This window comes from Anser brachyrhynchus (genome assembly GCF_964034855.1).
Source record: "Anser brachyrhynchus genome assembly, chromosome: 2".
Taxonomy (NCBI): Eukaryota; Metazoa; Chordata; class Aves; order Anseriformes; family Anatidae; genus Anser; species Anser brachyrhynchus.
In genome coordinates, this window is record NC_137695.1 from 7,431,183 (window position 1) to 7,448,685 (window position 17,503).

The window sequence follows — 17,503 nt, forward strand, 5'->3', positions numbered from 1 at the left end:
GACATGCCTTGGCTCTGTTTTCTCCATAAACTCCCGATAGGTAACTAATGACAGCTAAAAGGTCTTCTCCTCCTCCTTTTCCCCCTATACCATGTGCTCCAACCCCAACCAACCTAATGGCCCTTCACTATGCTCACTCCAGTATGTCCCTGACCGTCTTGTACTGGGGAGCCCAGAGCTGGACCCAGCCCTACAGATGTGTCCCACCAGTGTTGAGAAGGGGGAGGATCACCTCCCTCGACCTGCTGGCGATGCTCCTCCTAATGCATCCCAGCACACATTTAACTTCATTTCATTTTAATAGTATTAACCCATTTCAGTTCAATAGTATTAACCCAGTGCCAGCAGCTGATCACCTGTAACTGCAGGCAAGCACAGCAAGTCCACGTGATTTCAGCACGCTGTCATTTTCAGAAGAAATAAAGCAACCTAACCCCCCTTCACTTTTAGCATGGGTGTCCCAAGCTCCTTGAGGAAATGGGATTTTAATCACATAGGATGTGGCAATTCTGAGCAGTGAAGCATTCGGATAGCTTCAGAAAGGTAGCCATGTGCTGTTTTAGCGCTTCTCAGAGCTCTGCAGCTTGGCACCTGCACAAAGGTCTGAAATATCTGGTCTGAGGGGTCTCTGAGAAGTCTTGTCACTCAGAAAATGCTGCTCGGCCTACACAGACTTTGCTTTGAGTGGGACTTAGCCAATTAACTTAGTGCTTCATGGTGCTTAGGGTTATTCTTTCTTTGTCGCACAGCAGAATGTAAAAGTTTTGCCTGTGAAAAACTACTTAATACAACAAAACTATAGGCTTTCATAAGTTTCCTGAAGTCCTGAGAAGTGTTTGTTAAATACAATTCAGTTGAATATAGTACACCTTAAGAGCGTAATTCATTACCAACCCCTGTTTAGCACATTGTGAATAAAATCTACTTTAACGTGACAGAGTGAAGAGCGTGTATCTGCATAAGTGTCTCTGTAAGAGAGCTTAATGATGTGAAAGCACCTGGTACAGATTGCTCTGCAGATAAAAAAAAGAAAAAAAAGCTGCAGAATGAGACAAGTTATCACAGAATCACAGAATCGTCTAGGTTGGAAGAGACCTCCAAGATCACCTAGTCCAACCTCTGACCCAACACTAACAAGTCCTCCGCTAAACCATACCACGAAGTTCAACATCTAAACGTCTCTTAAAGACCTCCAGGGATGGTGACTCAACCACTCCCCTGGGCAGCCCATTCCAATGCCTAACAACCCTTTCAGTAAAGAAGTTCTTCCTAATATCAAATTATCAAATTTAATACAAATTTTAATCAACTCACCCTCAGCAAGAGGCCCTAAAAACAAAAGACCACAGACACGCAAGCCCAGCACAATTCCTGCAATGGTCCCTGGAGTAGCAGGGTCATGGGGATCTTCTGTTAGCTCAGAAATAGCATGGCCCCGTTCCAAGCCTGTCCCTGAGACAGTGATGTGACCTTACCAAAAGGATTTTGCTGACTACTGGAAGATTTCTTTATTTAATATTCTGATGTACCTAGCTAGGATCAGACTTAAGCAGTGCTATTTGCTTGGATAACTTAGTCAAAACGTCACACGATGGCTTAGCTATGCAGTGTGTATTGATGCAGGAGCAAGCTCTTCTGGGTCCACTGAGTCAGCTCCATACTGCCTGTGCAACATTGAAACCTATATGGACCAGCAAACAGAGCTCAAATGATCTTTAATGTTGTGAGGCTTAAGAAAAAGGGGAGCATAAATAGCGTGTTTAAACTTTAAGTGGAGAAGAACAAATGCCCTTGAATAGAATGATGCTTGCAGTTCAGTTGGTGTCCTTCAAAAACACTGACTCTCCTGCTTTCAGTCTCCTGAGGGTGTTTCAGAGATAGGCAAGGACTGGAAAAGGTGCCATTTCAACTAAGCTGCAGCAGAATAAACAGATAAACAAAAAGAAAAATCCAACATGGGTTTGTATAGCTGTGTTCATGTGTACAGAAATCACTATGAAATTATTTGTTCTGATTAAAGCCAGCATTTTGAAGAGAAATCCTGATGATGAAGGTGCTTCTACACTGTTTATAAGCCACAGAAAATTATCAACACTTTGCAGTAAACATACAGCCACATTTGGGTATTCGCATTGCTAATTCTGCACCTACATTGTCTCAGAAGATTTGACAAAAAATACATCATTAAGTTATTTCTTCTGTTAACAGAAAGGAAAGTCTGACAGTCCAGCACCTTCAGTGTCATGATGTCGTTCCTCTCTTTCCCCTGTAACTCAGTCCCCTTCCTACAGCCACTTTTCCCTAGGCAGAGTGGCCACAACTGCTTGGAGATCAGCACTGGGAGCCTTTACTCAACAAAAAAGCCTAAAAATCAAAGCCCTTTCTCAACCCTGCTCATTTCTGAGTTGGAGAAATGGTATATTAGTCCCCGGGCTGGTGAAGAAGCAAAATTTATTCCTGATGCAAAGTAGGCAACTGCTGTGAACCATGGAGGTCTGCCACATCTTTCATGTAGTAAAGGAGCTCAAACACCCCTTTAGTGGTCATTTGATCAGAAACACGTACCAGTTACTGCTACCTCGTCAAGGCTTCTCTTTTTCCCCAACAATAGGGCAAAGAGATACCAATTAAAAACCTGCTGAAATTCTCCATAGAGACTACAGAGGCAAGCCTCCCTCCCGAGATGAGATCCTTTCTGTGCCCACCTCCACCACAAACCCCACGACTGCTCGAGCTCTTCTTGAGCCCTGGAGCTGACACCCAACCAGCCCTGGTGAAACTGCTTGGGAAACTCCCCCTGACATGGGAGCAGGATTCCTAAGCAAAGCTTTGAAGAGTGATTTCCCTTCTCAGCCCTGTGCAGGTGTCCTGCAGAAGTCATTCCCTACTCGCCAGCCAAAAAAAAAACCCAAACGCACGGTCAGTGAAAGCAATAACGAACAATTAGCACATGCCTCATCTGCACTTACTTCACTACCGCAGGTAAAGAATGGGCCAAGCCCAGAGGTACTGTGTATCTTCCTGAAATAACATGAGCAATTTCTTACTTTTTCTTGATCTGGAGAAAAACTTGATGCCCCCAGGAGAGGTAGACGGGTTAGAATTGGGGGAGGACTCTTTGGAGGAGGACCTGAAGATCCCACTGAAGCTCATTCGGCGTGGGGAGCGTGGGGGAGACTCCTGGTAGGGGAAGGGGAAGACTGTTTTGGGTGAGCCGGGGCTATGTTTGGATCTCACAGGGGCAGAAACAGGACTGGAAGGTCGGTTCTGGAGCCCTTTGGAGAAAAGGCCTTTTGAAGGGCTGCCTGCAGAGTAGCTTTCTTCCACCTGAGGAGGACAGAAAAAGGAAGAAAAAGAAAAAGCAACATTAATTCACTTCAGCTTGTGCCACTGGGATCTCAGAACTTGTCTCAACACAGTTGTTCCTGATTATCTGGGCTATGGATTAGCCAGGCCTGCCTGCGCTAACACATATAGATGCATATGTGCCACCTCTCTGGGCTCCGTGCTGCCCATGGCTGTTAAAGATGACTTGAATTTCGCAAAAAAAAAAAAAAAAGTAAAATTATGTGCATAAACTTTATTATCACACATATAATTCTGGATATTTTTAGTAATTTTTTTTTTTTTTTTTTTGTTAGCCACATATTCTTATTCCTTCCCTGGAAAACTTAAAGACAATAAATGTACATAGGGCAAACACAGCGCCCTAAAGTCTTCCTCCTGCACTTAAACACCCATCTGTGGCATTTAAGTCTCCTCCACACGATACAGCACAGCAGAGAGCACAAGTTCCCAAGCACCTGGCAGCTCTCTACAATGCCGGGCACTGCTACTTTCAACTCCAGTCCCAAAATAGAGCGACCATTTTAGAGCAGCAACGTTCCAGCTAATTAGCCTGGCCTCCAGTTTGGGCACGACCTTTCTAACAGCTCTGTCTCTTTTGGGACCTGTGCTGGCTTTCCAGCCAGCGTGAATATCTGTGCACAACACAGCACGGCACTGTGCAGGCTCGCCCAGCGAGGGAGTGGGGGGAAATCCAGAAAAACAACCCAAAAAAAGGAGCAAAGATGAAATTCTCCCCACATGCAATTAACAGAAGCCTACCCAAACCGCTGTGGGATTTGCCTGTGCCTGAGCTATATGCGGAGTTTATTGCCTTCTGGATGCACAAAACACTTCTGTGGGCACGAGGCTTCTTTTTTAGCTGGGGTCATTTCTCGTGAATGAGGGGCCTTGTTTCTGGCAGACGGCAGCGCTGGGTTTCAGGTCTGCAGGGAAGGCAAAAGCAAAGGCCATGGCTTATGCACCCATGGGCACAGCGTGCTGCCTCCTGCACAAGGCATGCCGAGGTCCAAGCCCTTTGCATGCCTCCTCGCTCCCCAGTTATGCAAAACAAAAGGGAGGTATGGGGCAGACCACAACTTCTGCCTGCCAGGCACACCTGATACGCATCACTCGAGGTGGGCAGGGGTGCTGTTGCCATGGGAAGAATGGCAGGGAAAATAACATCTTTGATTAGAACGACTTAAATGAAAGAAAGGATGAGAGCTGGAACAGATCTTGTTGTGTGGGAACTGCAGAAGGGCCTGCAGAGATTGTGGTGCCTCATTTGGGAAGGTTTCCAACCTGAAAGGCCCGTGGTACTTCACCTGGGAGACGGACACCAACAGCATGGGTCACCAGCATCAGCACGGAGCCCCACTGGCATGGCAGAGCCCTGCACAGCTGATGAACTCCGCTCTGTGCTCCTCTGAGCAGCACGGAGATGTCTGGCAAGATGCACAACTGCTTTTTATACCTCCCCACTTATTTTTTACAGCACGGAAAAGAATGTCTTGGCAATACCTGTCCTTTTGCAGAAGCATTAGAGGAGCAGTTGCCCTCATGGGGAAATTTTTGGAATGGATAAATCAATTCTAACTAAAGCACTGGATACAAAAACCAACAAGAGACTCTTGACTCTTGATTCTTCAGAAGAGAAAATGTAGTGTTTCATGCTTAACGCAGCGGCCTGAGCCCTCCAACTCCATCACGGTTTTGTGTGCAATCTTGAAAACTCATTTCTATTCCACATCTATTCTGCTGTGAGGACAGTATCTCCTTGAGTATCTCCTCTAAGTCCTCTGGCACACAGAACGTCTCGTGGTGAGTATTTATCATGAAGAATAGGGCACAATCCCTCAGCTGAGACCTGGAATAATTAACATGCTATAAATAAATTACTAAACAAACTGCATTTTTGTTATGGGTAAACAGTCTCAAAGTGGTAACTTTTTCATAGCGGCTTATTAACTTCACTAAAATATCATCTGTAAATCATCTGAGACTACTTACACGTGGTTCTCTCCCAGCTACACAGCCCAGGAAACAACCAGGTAGCACAACAGCACCTCCATTCACACTGCACCATAAACAGGTCTACTGCCAAATCTACTGCCTGAAAGCTGGGAGTAAGAAGTACATTTTCAAGTTCATTTTAGTCATAATACAAGTCTGCCACCACTACTATAATTTAGGACTGTTTCCAAGATTGTAATTTCATTATCATTTTTCCTAAAGTGACAAGCAGTGAAATTTGTAAAACTAAGAGAAGGATGTCCTTCTGGTGCCACCTTTAATACTTCATGCATCTTTTTTTGCATGCTTATTTGTTTATAACCAAACATGGATAGCAGACACTTCAAAAGACTATGCTATCTTCACGGGATAAAGCACGTCTAGAAATGTAAAATGTCAAGGAACAATTTGTCAAATAAAATCAGTATTGCCTTGCACACACGAGCCAGACATGGAAGCAAAATGTTCTCAAATTCTGAAGAGAAGCAGCGGGATGTTTTTATTTATTGCAATCACAACCAGTTGCTTTCCCTCCATCACGCCAGGCAGTTGAATTAGCTAATTGTTAGAGCACCAGGGGCACACTGCTAAATACACATGTGCATGCTACTAAATTAAAGGAAATTACTACAATGAATTCTTCCCCAGCTGCTCCACACATTAATTACACAAAGGTTACACCCCTCATCAAAGAGGATAAATACCTGTGATTTTGCTTGGGGAATTACATCAGTATTTCTTTCTTAGAGTGTTATTGGAGGCTAATGATTGCGAGTTTTTAAAGATGATTAGGCGCTTCTCTGAATAAAATCAGCAGTAACAACAGCTATGACAGCACATGGAAAAGTCACAAGGCGATATTAATTTCCACGCATCAGCTGGGAATGCAGAAGAACCTCTGCTGTGGAAGAAACTGCAGCATCCTATGCAGACCCAGAGTGATGACTCCAGCAGTGCTGCTGGAGGAAGGCTGCACAGATAGATGGATCATCAGCCTGTTCTGCATGCTTTTGGGGTTAATTTCCTGAAGCTGTGACAGGCAGGTGGGAACAAAACTCCCACACGTGCTTCTGAAATATAACTGTTTCCCCTGCTGAGCTGTAGCAGCAAAAGACGGTATCGCACCTTAGTTTCTCACATTAATAACCCTTTTAGATCAATTTGTGATGGCCCAGGAAAGCCAGTGAAGCGAGAATGAGGAGAAATATGAATCGCACCCAGCAAACACACACAGTGATGTGGCTCATTTGACCCTGGCTGGATAATTGGGCTTTCGGAGATAAGTAGTACAAACACCAAATGGAAGTACAATACAAATCAAAGCACAAATAAGGCCTAATTAAACAAATTCAAAAATCGTCCAAAGTATGAAGACTGTTCACTTAATAAATAAATAAATAAATAAATAAATAAATAAATAAAAAGCAAACAACTACCAAAAAAACATCCCCTATGTTGGCTTTGTGCAGAACATACACAGGGTTCTTGAGCTCTAACCCTGGGCTCCCTGAACCTGAAAAGTGGTGATGTTGGAGAGGCAGAAATCTCAGCTTCTGAGCACAGGTCTGCAGAGAACAGAGCAGCTGAAACAGGGCTACATTAGCAGCTGGGTAATAGAAGATTATACGAGTGCCAGTACAACCCTACCCTCAGTCTGCAGGGATGTGCTCCCCGCTGAGGTTAAGCAGCCAAGCAGAGCCCCATGCTTGATTACGTGTGCTGTTTCTAGCGACTGGCTTTGGTTGTTTAAGGCTTACATAGCCTTACATAGCACTGAGTAAATGTATCCCAAAATGCCGTAAGACTACCAGTGTTCATGCTTCAGAGCACAAAAGGATCCTCAGCTGGGGACCGGGGAGAAACCTTGCCATGTTTTATAAACTGAATGATCTTAGGCAGGCTCCTAAAGTGTATCCAGAGCTGGCTGCTGTTGAAAATAAAGCAACAAAATGAGAGGAGACTTGCACTGCTTTACATTGAGCAGACGTGCTTTCGGTTTTCTGAATGGAACGTAAAGTGGTAGCTTGGCACCTGCCCCGAGCTGGGCAGCTCTGGAAGATTTCATCTCAGCAAACAGCATCCTCACGGCTCTCCTTGTCCTTTCACCTGGATGAGGGGCTCTCTCTCTCCCTAATCTCTTCTTCCTTTCCCACAGCAACGCACCTTAATGACTCAACTCCATTCTGTGATGGACCAAAAGGCCTGCATCTTCATTTCCCATGGTCATTTTCAACAAACTCGTCGATAACAAAAATCCCAGCACAAACCTCCACCAGTGCCAGAGTACCTCATACCAGCAAGCGAGACACAGCTGGACACAGGCCCAAACCATCACGCAGTTGTTCGTATGATTTCCCTGCTTGCTCACCACCCGCTGGGGATTTAACCTGTGCTGTGAGCACTCCCCAGGCATTACCTGGGCTCGGGGAGAGCTCAGGCAAGGGACAGGCCCAGGCTGCATGTGGCCACCCTGTGCTGGTGGGCGCAAGAGTCTGGCCCTACAGCAGGACTGGGTCTAAGCCCAGCATCTCTGGAGCAAGAGAATGGTCCCTGACCTCTCTTACTACTGCTATTGACGTATCCCAAGTATCTTGTGCAGGTAGGAATTATCCTATATAAGGCCCTTCCTATATAAGACCCTTCTCTACATCCAAAAACACCCCTCTGTCTTTGTATCACCAACAAAGTTCATTAGCATTTCTATTTTTCTGTGCCTTACTACCAAAGTTCAATCCAAGGATTGAGCCTGGGAAGTGCCACCAGTTCTGTCCCTCCACCCAACAGTCATCTTTTCGATACCAGCCTGCCACCTTTCCCTTCAACTATTTTCTTACCTAATTTACAATCTTCTTATTTTACAAGAAAGATTAAAGCACATTATATTGAACCACTGCAGTATGATAACCCCAATGCAATGCACTGAGACCAAACTATTCGTCCTTCACCACAAACCAGACTCTCATCATCCACACATGAGCTGTCTCAGTCCTGCCTCTTCTCACACATAGACACAAGTTTTCCCAACATTGTCATTTTCTTTCTCCTGTTTTGTATTGAAATTCTGATCCCTTCTCTCTTTTGCCAACTTATGTCCTCTCTAAGAAGCCACTTGTGCTCACAACCTAGAATTTAAGGACTGCTTAACTGCAGGGAAGAGAAGCGTCTTGCCAAAGAGATGTGGCCAGAAAAAAATGAATGAACTGTGCTGAGAAGACTCTGACCACGAGCAGGCGGAGACCGTGTCAGAGCTGGAGAAACCCTGGCTCTGTCCTTGACCCTACCCCAGCACCTCTCTGCAGCCACCTCCCCCTGCTCTCCTAGAAGCACAGAGCCCTATCACAGGCACACAGCCTCCCTCAGAGGATGCCCTCATTGCCTACTTCAAGAATCGCCAAGCTAAGGCACTCCGCTGGATTTCCCTATTCCTTCACCATTTGGACAAACTCATCTCTCCTTGTGGAGAGATGTGCTACAGCTCCTCTCTGGGGTGACCGACTCCACAATCCCTTCCCATCTGCCGTGGGATTTACACAGCTCAGTATCTCTGAAAAATCTCTGGCTTTAATTCAGTTACTGGTGAATTTAGATTCATTTTCAGAACAGTCTGAAAATAAATCAATAAATAAATAAAAAGGAACCAGCACCCTGTATAGAATATGAATGGGCTCAAACTAAACAACCCCCAAGCTTCAAAATGTTTCTGAATTTAAGTGAAAGTTATTAAAAGTTCCTGAGCAATTCTCTTTACTTCTCCAGCTCCAAAAAGTTAGCACAGTTATGGAGCGTTTGAGTTTTGTTTGCTTTTACAACAGTGAGTTATTTGACCTTTATTTTGCCTCTTCTCTTAAAAAAAAATTGGAAGGTGAATAACAGGAAAGGAATCGCCTCCCACCATCCTTGTCAGGGACAGTAAGCACAATTAAAGACGACACACCAGATAGATGTCTGCACTTATTTCCTGCCCTTCTGCTGAATCTCAATAAAAAGCCCTTTGATAAACTTAATTGGATGATTCCCTCATTCTGGTGGAATAAAAGAGCTCACAGAATCACAAGAGCTGACTTCATTAGTCCGAAAGGTAATGAAGGACTTACTCTCCCAGGCACCATGAGGCTGCATTCACCACCGTTAGCTCCCTTGGTTCTGCATGAGCAATAACAATCGGGATGACAACATGTTTTATGGGATCAGAGATGTCACTTCCCAAAACTAAAGTACAATGACACTTCCCAAAATTAAAATACAATGGGATGCGGCTGGCTGATCTGGCAGGTCCTGAGAGCCCTGCATGGCTGTCCGGATGGTCGGGGTTGGGTTTCCCACAGCAAGCAGTGCTGCTTGAAGGCAGAAGCATGCTGGAGGAAAGGTGAAAGCAGGGCTGGCTCCAGGTGAGATCAGGATGGCTCCTGGCTCTGTTTCCTAACCATAAATGTTTCTGTTGAAGCAACAGAGGAGAAGGAGGCAGGCACAGGACAGTGCAGATATTGTCACGCGTGTCCTCGTGCCAGGCTCGCTGCATCCACTGCAGGTGCCCCGTGCCAAGGCTGCCGCAGTTCCCAAGACATGCTCCCCATCCTTCCTGCTGAGGCCAGATCACTGTTCACAAAGAAATGGATAACTAAAGGCTGAGAAAAAATAAATCAAAAGGAGATTTGTTGTCCAGGGGAGAGGGGGATAAAAATCAGACATTTTTTTGCTTCTCCTCCCTGTTCTACCATTTATGAGTCACTGCACAAAGCAAAAACAATGCTGGGACCAGAACCAGGGCAAAGCACTCCCCTGAGTCTTTCAGTACTGGAGTCATTCCTCAGATCTTTTCTGATCCTAGTTCATCAACATTTTCCTGCATTACTGACAGCAGAACTGGAAGTCAGTGACAGATGCAGTCATAACAAAACCTACATTTTGCCCTGTTCGTTGATTTGCACGTCCAAAACACCAAAGTAATCCTTTAGCCATCACATCACATCCAGAATCTATGTACAGCTGATTACCTACAGCTGCTCTCAAAATCTAACCAAAGTTTTGTGAAAGACTTTCCAAAAATAAAGTCTTCATTATTTGCTCCTAGGTGTAACTGCTCAGTTTGGCCAACCTGAAATGGGCAGTCTGCTTGCAAAATGTGTTTTAAGTGACTCAGGTCATTCTGCATTGGAAAGTTTCCTGCTCTCTTCCCCCTCATTTTTCTATGAACTAAAATCTGCAATTTGCAATTTGTACAATAATGAGCCTGTATTTCTTTCAAGTCACTGATAAAGTAATATATAGTAGAGCAACAGTATGTTTTGTCTGCCTAGAAACAAAATTTTCCACTGATGAGTCTCAACTTATTTTATCAGCCAGGTTTTATTCACTTAGTAGGCTCCACATTTTGTCAGTATCATTCCACTTTCTTAAATCTAAATGTCCTGTGCTACATTTTTATGTACATGACACCAATACATTTTCCAACTAAATCTATAATCTCATTTAAAATGCCAAATTTTCTCATAAAGAACTGCTTAGCATTAATTCCAATCAAAATGAGTCTATTGTAATAACATTATTAACTGCCCAACATCAGATGTTTCATTGTTTTACCCAGGACTAATGCCACACTGACAAATCTGAAAATTATCCTAATTACAGGCATTGTAAATATTAACACAATAATTGCCTTTTTTTTTTCTTCAGTCTTTTGCAATCTCCTCTCTGCTCCAAGATTTATTCAAAATCATCACTAATCAGCCAGTTTATTCAAAGCTGTTTTATCAGGGTTGTTTGGGTTTAATTTTAAAATGTCTAGCTGTGGTATCTTCCGTTTTAAATGCACTTGAGTCATTAATGGGACAGAGTCACCATTATCATCTAAGATAAACATCTCACCTGCTTCTTCTCCATGTAGAGAAATGAACATTTAATGCACACTTCTTTTTCAAGCTTTCCTGTATATGTTAATAACAAATCTATTCTTTCTGTAAAGTAACAGAACAATATTATTTTTCAAACTTCTTTTCTTCCTCTCCCTCTCCCCTCCATATACAATCTGCTAGTTGCTCCCCCATGGACAGTTTTCTCGTATCATTTTCTTCTCACAGTCATTCACAATCCCAGGCTTTCATCTGAAAGCAATGGTTTCCTGTAATTCCCACACCTTTTCCTGTAACCTACATTTTAGATGAAAGATCTATAAATATTCCAAGTGTTAAGAGCTCTAAAATTGCTAGTGCCACCTCGTTGCAGAGGGGCACTCATCCCTGACTGCCACCCTGCCATGTCGTACCACAATTATTTTCTGTTCTCCTGCTGCATATCATTCATGATTCTCCAGTCCTCTAAACTCCCCCTCTTCTGCTGTCTTTTCCCAGACTGGGGAAATCTGGTATATTTAATTGCTTCTAAGCTCCTAGTTACCCTCATCTATACTGATGTATTTAATGATCCTGTAAGGTCATTCTGCGAGGATTCAACCCACTTCTGGTGAGTCTTTGAGTAGGGGGCAATCAACAATGCCAGTAATTTTGGACGTAGCCGCCAGCACATGTATTAAAGCACTTTATCAGGCAACAAGAAGGGCCATAATATCTGCCACATGCACAAGAGCCACCTTGCTGCATCACATCATACCAAAAAAATTCTCTGCAGGAGTCTGCAGAGAATTATATTCTGACTTCAAGAGAGGAAGGTGAAAACCACCCTGTCCCTTTCCTGCCATCAGGTCACAAAGCAAAGAAGAATACATCAGCTATAATAATAACAATGCCAATGAAAGTGATCAAGGCTAAACTGCATGAAATATATGCCACATTCCCACCACTGCCAAAAAATTCTGACATGAAAAAGTAATTCTGCGCTTGAGTTCCTAGCTGTGAAATGAGGATTATTGTCACAGGATGATTGAGAGGCACTCACACAGTGAAGTGCTGAGAATCCTTGTGAAAAATGTTAATACAATTTCTAAAAGCTTTTCACAAAAAAAAAAATAAATAAAATAAAACACTGGCATTAAATTAATCACAGATCAGAAAGACAGGCTATGAACTACCCTTCTCTAACTTGATATATAGCCCAGGTGACAGAAGAGTTAAGTGCAGGAAGGCATCTCTGATTAATTGCCAGTCTCCAACATGGCTGATGAATGGAAAAGTCATGGTATTGACGAAATATTGGCTTAGAGAATGCAAAAGTTACAGATCACACTGTGATTTCAAACTTGAACAAAGGAAAACCATTTCACTTGGAAGTAAACAGTAACTTGGGAACTTCTCTGCCCCCTCTGCAGAGGGGTCTGGGTAGGATGTGTTGATGGGCAGAGGCCCATGCGATGAGTTTCAACATGGCTCAGTGCCGGGTCCTGCACTTGGGTCACAACAACCCCATGCAGTGCTACAGGCTTGGGGGAGACTAGCTGGAAAGCTGTGCAGAGGAAAAGGATCTGGGGGTGCTGATTGATGCTTGCCTGAACATGAGCCAGCAGTGTGCTCAGGTGGCCAAGAAGGCCAAAGGCATCCTGGCCTATATCAGGAATAGTGCAGCCAGCAGGAGCGGGGAGGTGATCGTCCCCCTGTACTCTGCTCTGGTGAGGCCGCACCTCGAGTGCTGTGTTCAGCTTTGGGCCCCTCAGTACAAGAAGGACATCAAGGCCCTGAAGCGTGTCCAGAGAAGGGCTACGAAGCTGGTGAAGGGCCTGGAGCACAAGTCCTGTGAGGAGAGGCTGAGGGCTCTGGGGTTGTTTAGTCTGGGGAAGAGGAGGCTCAGGGGAGACCTCATTGCTCTCTACAACTACCTGAAAGAAGGCTGTGGGGAGCTGGAGGTCAGCCTCTTCTCACAGGTAACTAGTGATAGGACTAGAGGGAATGGTCTCAAGTTGCGCCAGGGGAGGTTCAGGTTGGAAATGAGGAGACATTTCTTCTCAGAAAGAGCAGTCAGGCATTGGGACGGGTTGCCCAGGGAGGTGGTGGAGTCACCGTCCCTGGGGGTGTTCAAGGAAAGGTTGGACATGGTGCTTAGGGACATGGTTTGGTGGTGACATTGGTGGTAGAGAGATGGTTGGACCAGATGACCTTGGAGGGCTTTTCCAACCTTAATTATTCTATGAACTTCTTTATGTAGCACCAGCAGGACCTGGCAAACTTTTAGTTTAAATGAAATAAGATCCTGCAGTTTGATGCTAGTCATCAACCACTAACAGCAAAGATCCCATCCTTCACATTAAGGAGAAAAATGATATTTAGAATGAGATGTGCAGCAATGGATTTCATTAGATGATCTGTTTCTTATCAGAAGTTGAGCACTGGCAGCTGGTCTTTTATCACTTTGTTGCATGTTTTGAGCAGAGCTCTTGGTTAGGGGAAAAAAATATCTGGGTCTTATACACTCAGTCAGAAAGGTCAGTTAAAAAAACAGTTTCAGATGTCAAGCCCCAGATGATTATTCCAAAGTTAATCACACTTCCACATGAAGAATTTGACCCAGGTTTGGGAGAGAAAAAAAAACGCATCCCATGAAATTGCAAAAATGGGTAACTACTGAAATGTTATTCTAGTTCTTCCCAAGACAACCGCTCATTAAAAAGGTATCCCGAGACCAGTAAGAGAAAAAATGGGGACTTCATAAATGGTAAATTGGAACTTGTTAAACAATATCACATAATACTATACACAAGCAAGATTAGCTTTAGCATATTTTTTTCTTTGGGACTGAGATTTGTGCAGTTTCCCCAACTTTCTTTGGGAGAAATCAAGTTTCAGTTAGGAACACCTGCACTCTCCCAGCACGACAACCCTTTCCAAAACCATCATATTGTTCACTTTATTCAAACCCACCAAAAAAGTCCCTTTTGATAACACTGTTTATTTTAGCTTCCCTGGCATCTATGAGTTTCTCTGTGCTCACCAGCAACTCCTATGTCACAGTCTTAAAAGCTCCACTGCAGAAAAGAACAAGGCCAGTATTATAAATATATTCAGTTACTGATGGACTGCAGAAGTTTTTAAACAACTGTCCTCTGCTGCGAGGTGTAAAGGAATAGAAACTCATGTTGTCAACAGGGCTAAATTATTATCATTCTAGATGCAGATTAGCTTCACTAAGGAGATATTTATTGCTTCACCTGCCTTGAACTATAACTGCAGACTCTTTGACAAATGGCCTATAACAGGTTTAATCTTCAGAGAGGTCCATATCCTTGTAACTATTGTCATAAGTCTACTGCGTAGCTATAGATTAGCTTTTGGGGATATCTACCATTTATAGAAGTCTCTCTCCTCACCGAGTCCTACCTTGGCTGATAGGGGGCTTACATTCAGCAGACCAACTTGTACATCAGCAATCTGTGAAAACTATGAGGCCAGGAACCTAAACATGACAGATGCTATGCACAATTTTTATTGCTTTCAAGAATGCGTAGGCACTGACTAACTGGTCCTAAAGTTGTCCATTGAATATGCTCATCTGATCATCTTAAAGCAAGCAGACTCTGTGAATGTATTCGTTTAATCTAATAGTAAGCTGTTGGAAAAACGAATGCTGGCAATGCCTCCAGAAGGATAACCTTGAGTTAATCTCACATCAAGAAGCAAATATTCCATCTTGCTTATGGGTAGATGCTACAGTTATGACTCCAGAAAATGAATGTTGTTCATTTTGCCAGTGCCATGGATGGATAGATCAAGGACGCTGAACAGTTAAACCCTCCATAGCCAGATGACAACCATTAGGAGGCAACTCAAGGAAGACAGACTGACAGCCACAGATGCCTATTTGGGCACTGCATTTCTGTAGAAACACCACAAATTCTGGTAGCTAACTGTTTTCCTGAGAATACAGTTACCCAATATCACTTTATCGAATTACAACATTACACACAACATCTGCAGTTTCTAAAGGAATATCACCACAGAGGTTATCATTCTTTACAGGTGATAGCATTAAGCACTGTCATGATAAGGCCTGCAAAAGTCACAACGCTTGCCCTAGAGTATCTCTTTCAATGTGTTAATGGCATGGCAGGAAAGACTAAAACCCTGAGGCTTTTTTAAGTCTAGTAAATTGTGTTTATCACAAAGGGACTCAGCCACTACAGTGAACGTGAAGCTTTGGAAATATCCTACCTTGCGAGAAGCATTTTTGTCTGTGTTCTCCACATCACCGTCCAAGAATGGCATGGCAAAAGAGCTGAGATCCTGTCAGGAGAGAGAAGAAAAAATGATGTCCTGTACTAATGTCTTCTTCCTTCCATCAGAGCTCCCACGATTGTAGCCCACCGTGTTATTTACAAAGTGCCCACTGCTTTACCCATAGCAACCACCAAAAAGTAATAACGTGGGCTCTGACAGTTCTCCTTGCCTGCAAAGGAGAACAGATTTAAGTAACTAGTGAATAGAAAGCCCTTTGCAGTGCTTCCAATCCATCACCATCAAAAGGCACTCAGCATCTGGACAGACAAAGCAGAAAGTCCTGCAAAAAGTTTCAAAAGCGGGGTACCCAAATCCCACAGAAAAAAAATGTAGGAAATTACAGTCTAACTACAGCTACTTACTCAGCAAATGACATATCTGGCCTTTAGTGAGGACTACAATCTTTGTTTAAAGAGTACTCATGGTGATAAACAAAACTTGAATGAGAATATGTCAATGTTCTCAAAATATGTAACATATATAACAAAGAGGGAGAAAACAGAAATGTGGTGTTGAGGATGAGATAACCAATTCATTTTCAGAAGGTAGAGAAGTCCCCTCTGTGACCAAATTCTGTGCAACTAGAGAAAATAAAGCCATAAGAAAAGCACACATGCTCATCTTCAACTAACAAAAACAAACTGTAATTATATTCTACCTCCTGCCGTCTGTTCTGTTTATGCTACTTCGTGTTCCAGCCACGAGATTTTTAGGGCTCCTTTGTAAACGCGTAATGAAATTTTCTGTGTTAGTGTCAAGTTTAGCATCTGTTTGATCAGAAAAGTAGATAATAAGTAGTTCTATGAGCAAAAGAATGGTTGTCAATGTTGCGTGCTGAAGAACTGAGGCTTGGATCCCAAGCCTCGATCTCAAAGTCAGGAAAACCTCCTCAACACAGAGCCTCTCTGATGCAAGGCATCACCCTTTAAATATAATGATTCAGAGCTTCTCTACCATCACATCTGCATCTCATTTAAAATTGCTCAAAACAAAAATAAATAGCAATTTCACTTAAACTTAATTTGCGATTAAATAGAGCTTAATTAAAAATTAGCACTGGCTGAGAAGTCTGCAAGGCTTGCTTGCCAAAAGGCCTTCAGAATTCTGAACAGCCACAGGTCTAATCACATCACATTGTGTAATCATACTAAATCCAAAATATGCTCAAAAATGTGTGTAACTTGGGCATAATCCTTGCAAGTGTTCAAAAATATTCTGGTTACATAATGAACAACAAAAATAAGGAACAAAATATTGAATTACTGGAACTGAAGCACATGGGAGTAACTCGTGCCAAGCTGGAAAGGAAAAAAAAAGCAACCCCACTTGGCCAAACTGGCCCCGAGTCCCTAGGCCACAAACCAAAGTATTCATGACAAATAAGTGTGCTCCGAGCTAGGCAAATTCAATGGGAACCATCTACCAAGGCCCAAACTACAAAGCACCAACCCAACTGTATGTCACCCTCATCACCACTCTTTGATGTGTGTTTCACGTCACATTCATTTGCAAATGAAAATGTAAGCAAATATTTCAAAACCAAAAGAAGAGTCAATTTGTTTGTTTGTATTTTCACTGTTATTGAGATTTGACAGGGTTATTAAACCAGGCACCACAGGACCTTAAAGAAAAACAACTGTATTAATTTGCTTATTCCTACCATTAATAAAGACCAAAATGACTTATGTACTCCATATAAAAATTACCTACCCATAAACAGTGTTTATAAACATTATCAATAAATGGATTATTATATTCCTACTTCATAGGTTACCACAATAATTAAATAATAAATCTCTGTGAAGAATTTTAAGAACCTAATGGAAAGTTACACAAAATCATATCCCCTCATGTTTACTTTAATTTAGCCAAAGGATTTACCGACACTTTCTTTGACCCATCTTTGGTACTGAAGAAGCTTGTATCTGATGTGTGCTAAATCATTTTCCATTAAATAAAACAAGGAAATAATATCTTTTGAGCTCCATATGTTAGCATCCCTGTAC

At 42.9% G+C, this 17,503-nt stretch overlaps 1 protein-coding gene across 4 annotated transcripts in view; it reads right to left on the bottom strand.

The window, feature by feature from the left end:
- The window catches only part of PRKAG2 (protein kinase AMP-activated non-catalytic subunit gamma 2), a 217,368-nt gene that overhangs the window by 135,616 nt on the left and 64,249 nt on the right, over positions 1-17,503 (bottom strand). For all 4 annotated transcript variants that reach the window (XM_080578544.1, XM_080578543.1, XM_080578545.1 and 1 more), the window contains exons 2-3: positions 15,432-15,503; positions 3,048-3,327 (exon numbers count right to left, since the gene is read on the bottom strand). In XM_080578544.1, coding sequence (XP_080434670.1) covers positions 3,048-3,327; positions 15,432-15,503 — 352 coding nt within the window. The remainder of the gene's footprint in view (positions 1-3,047; positions 3,328-15,431; positions 15,504-17,503) is intronic.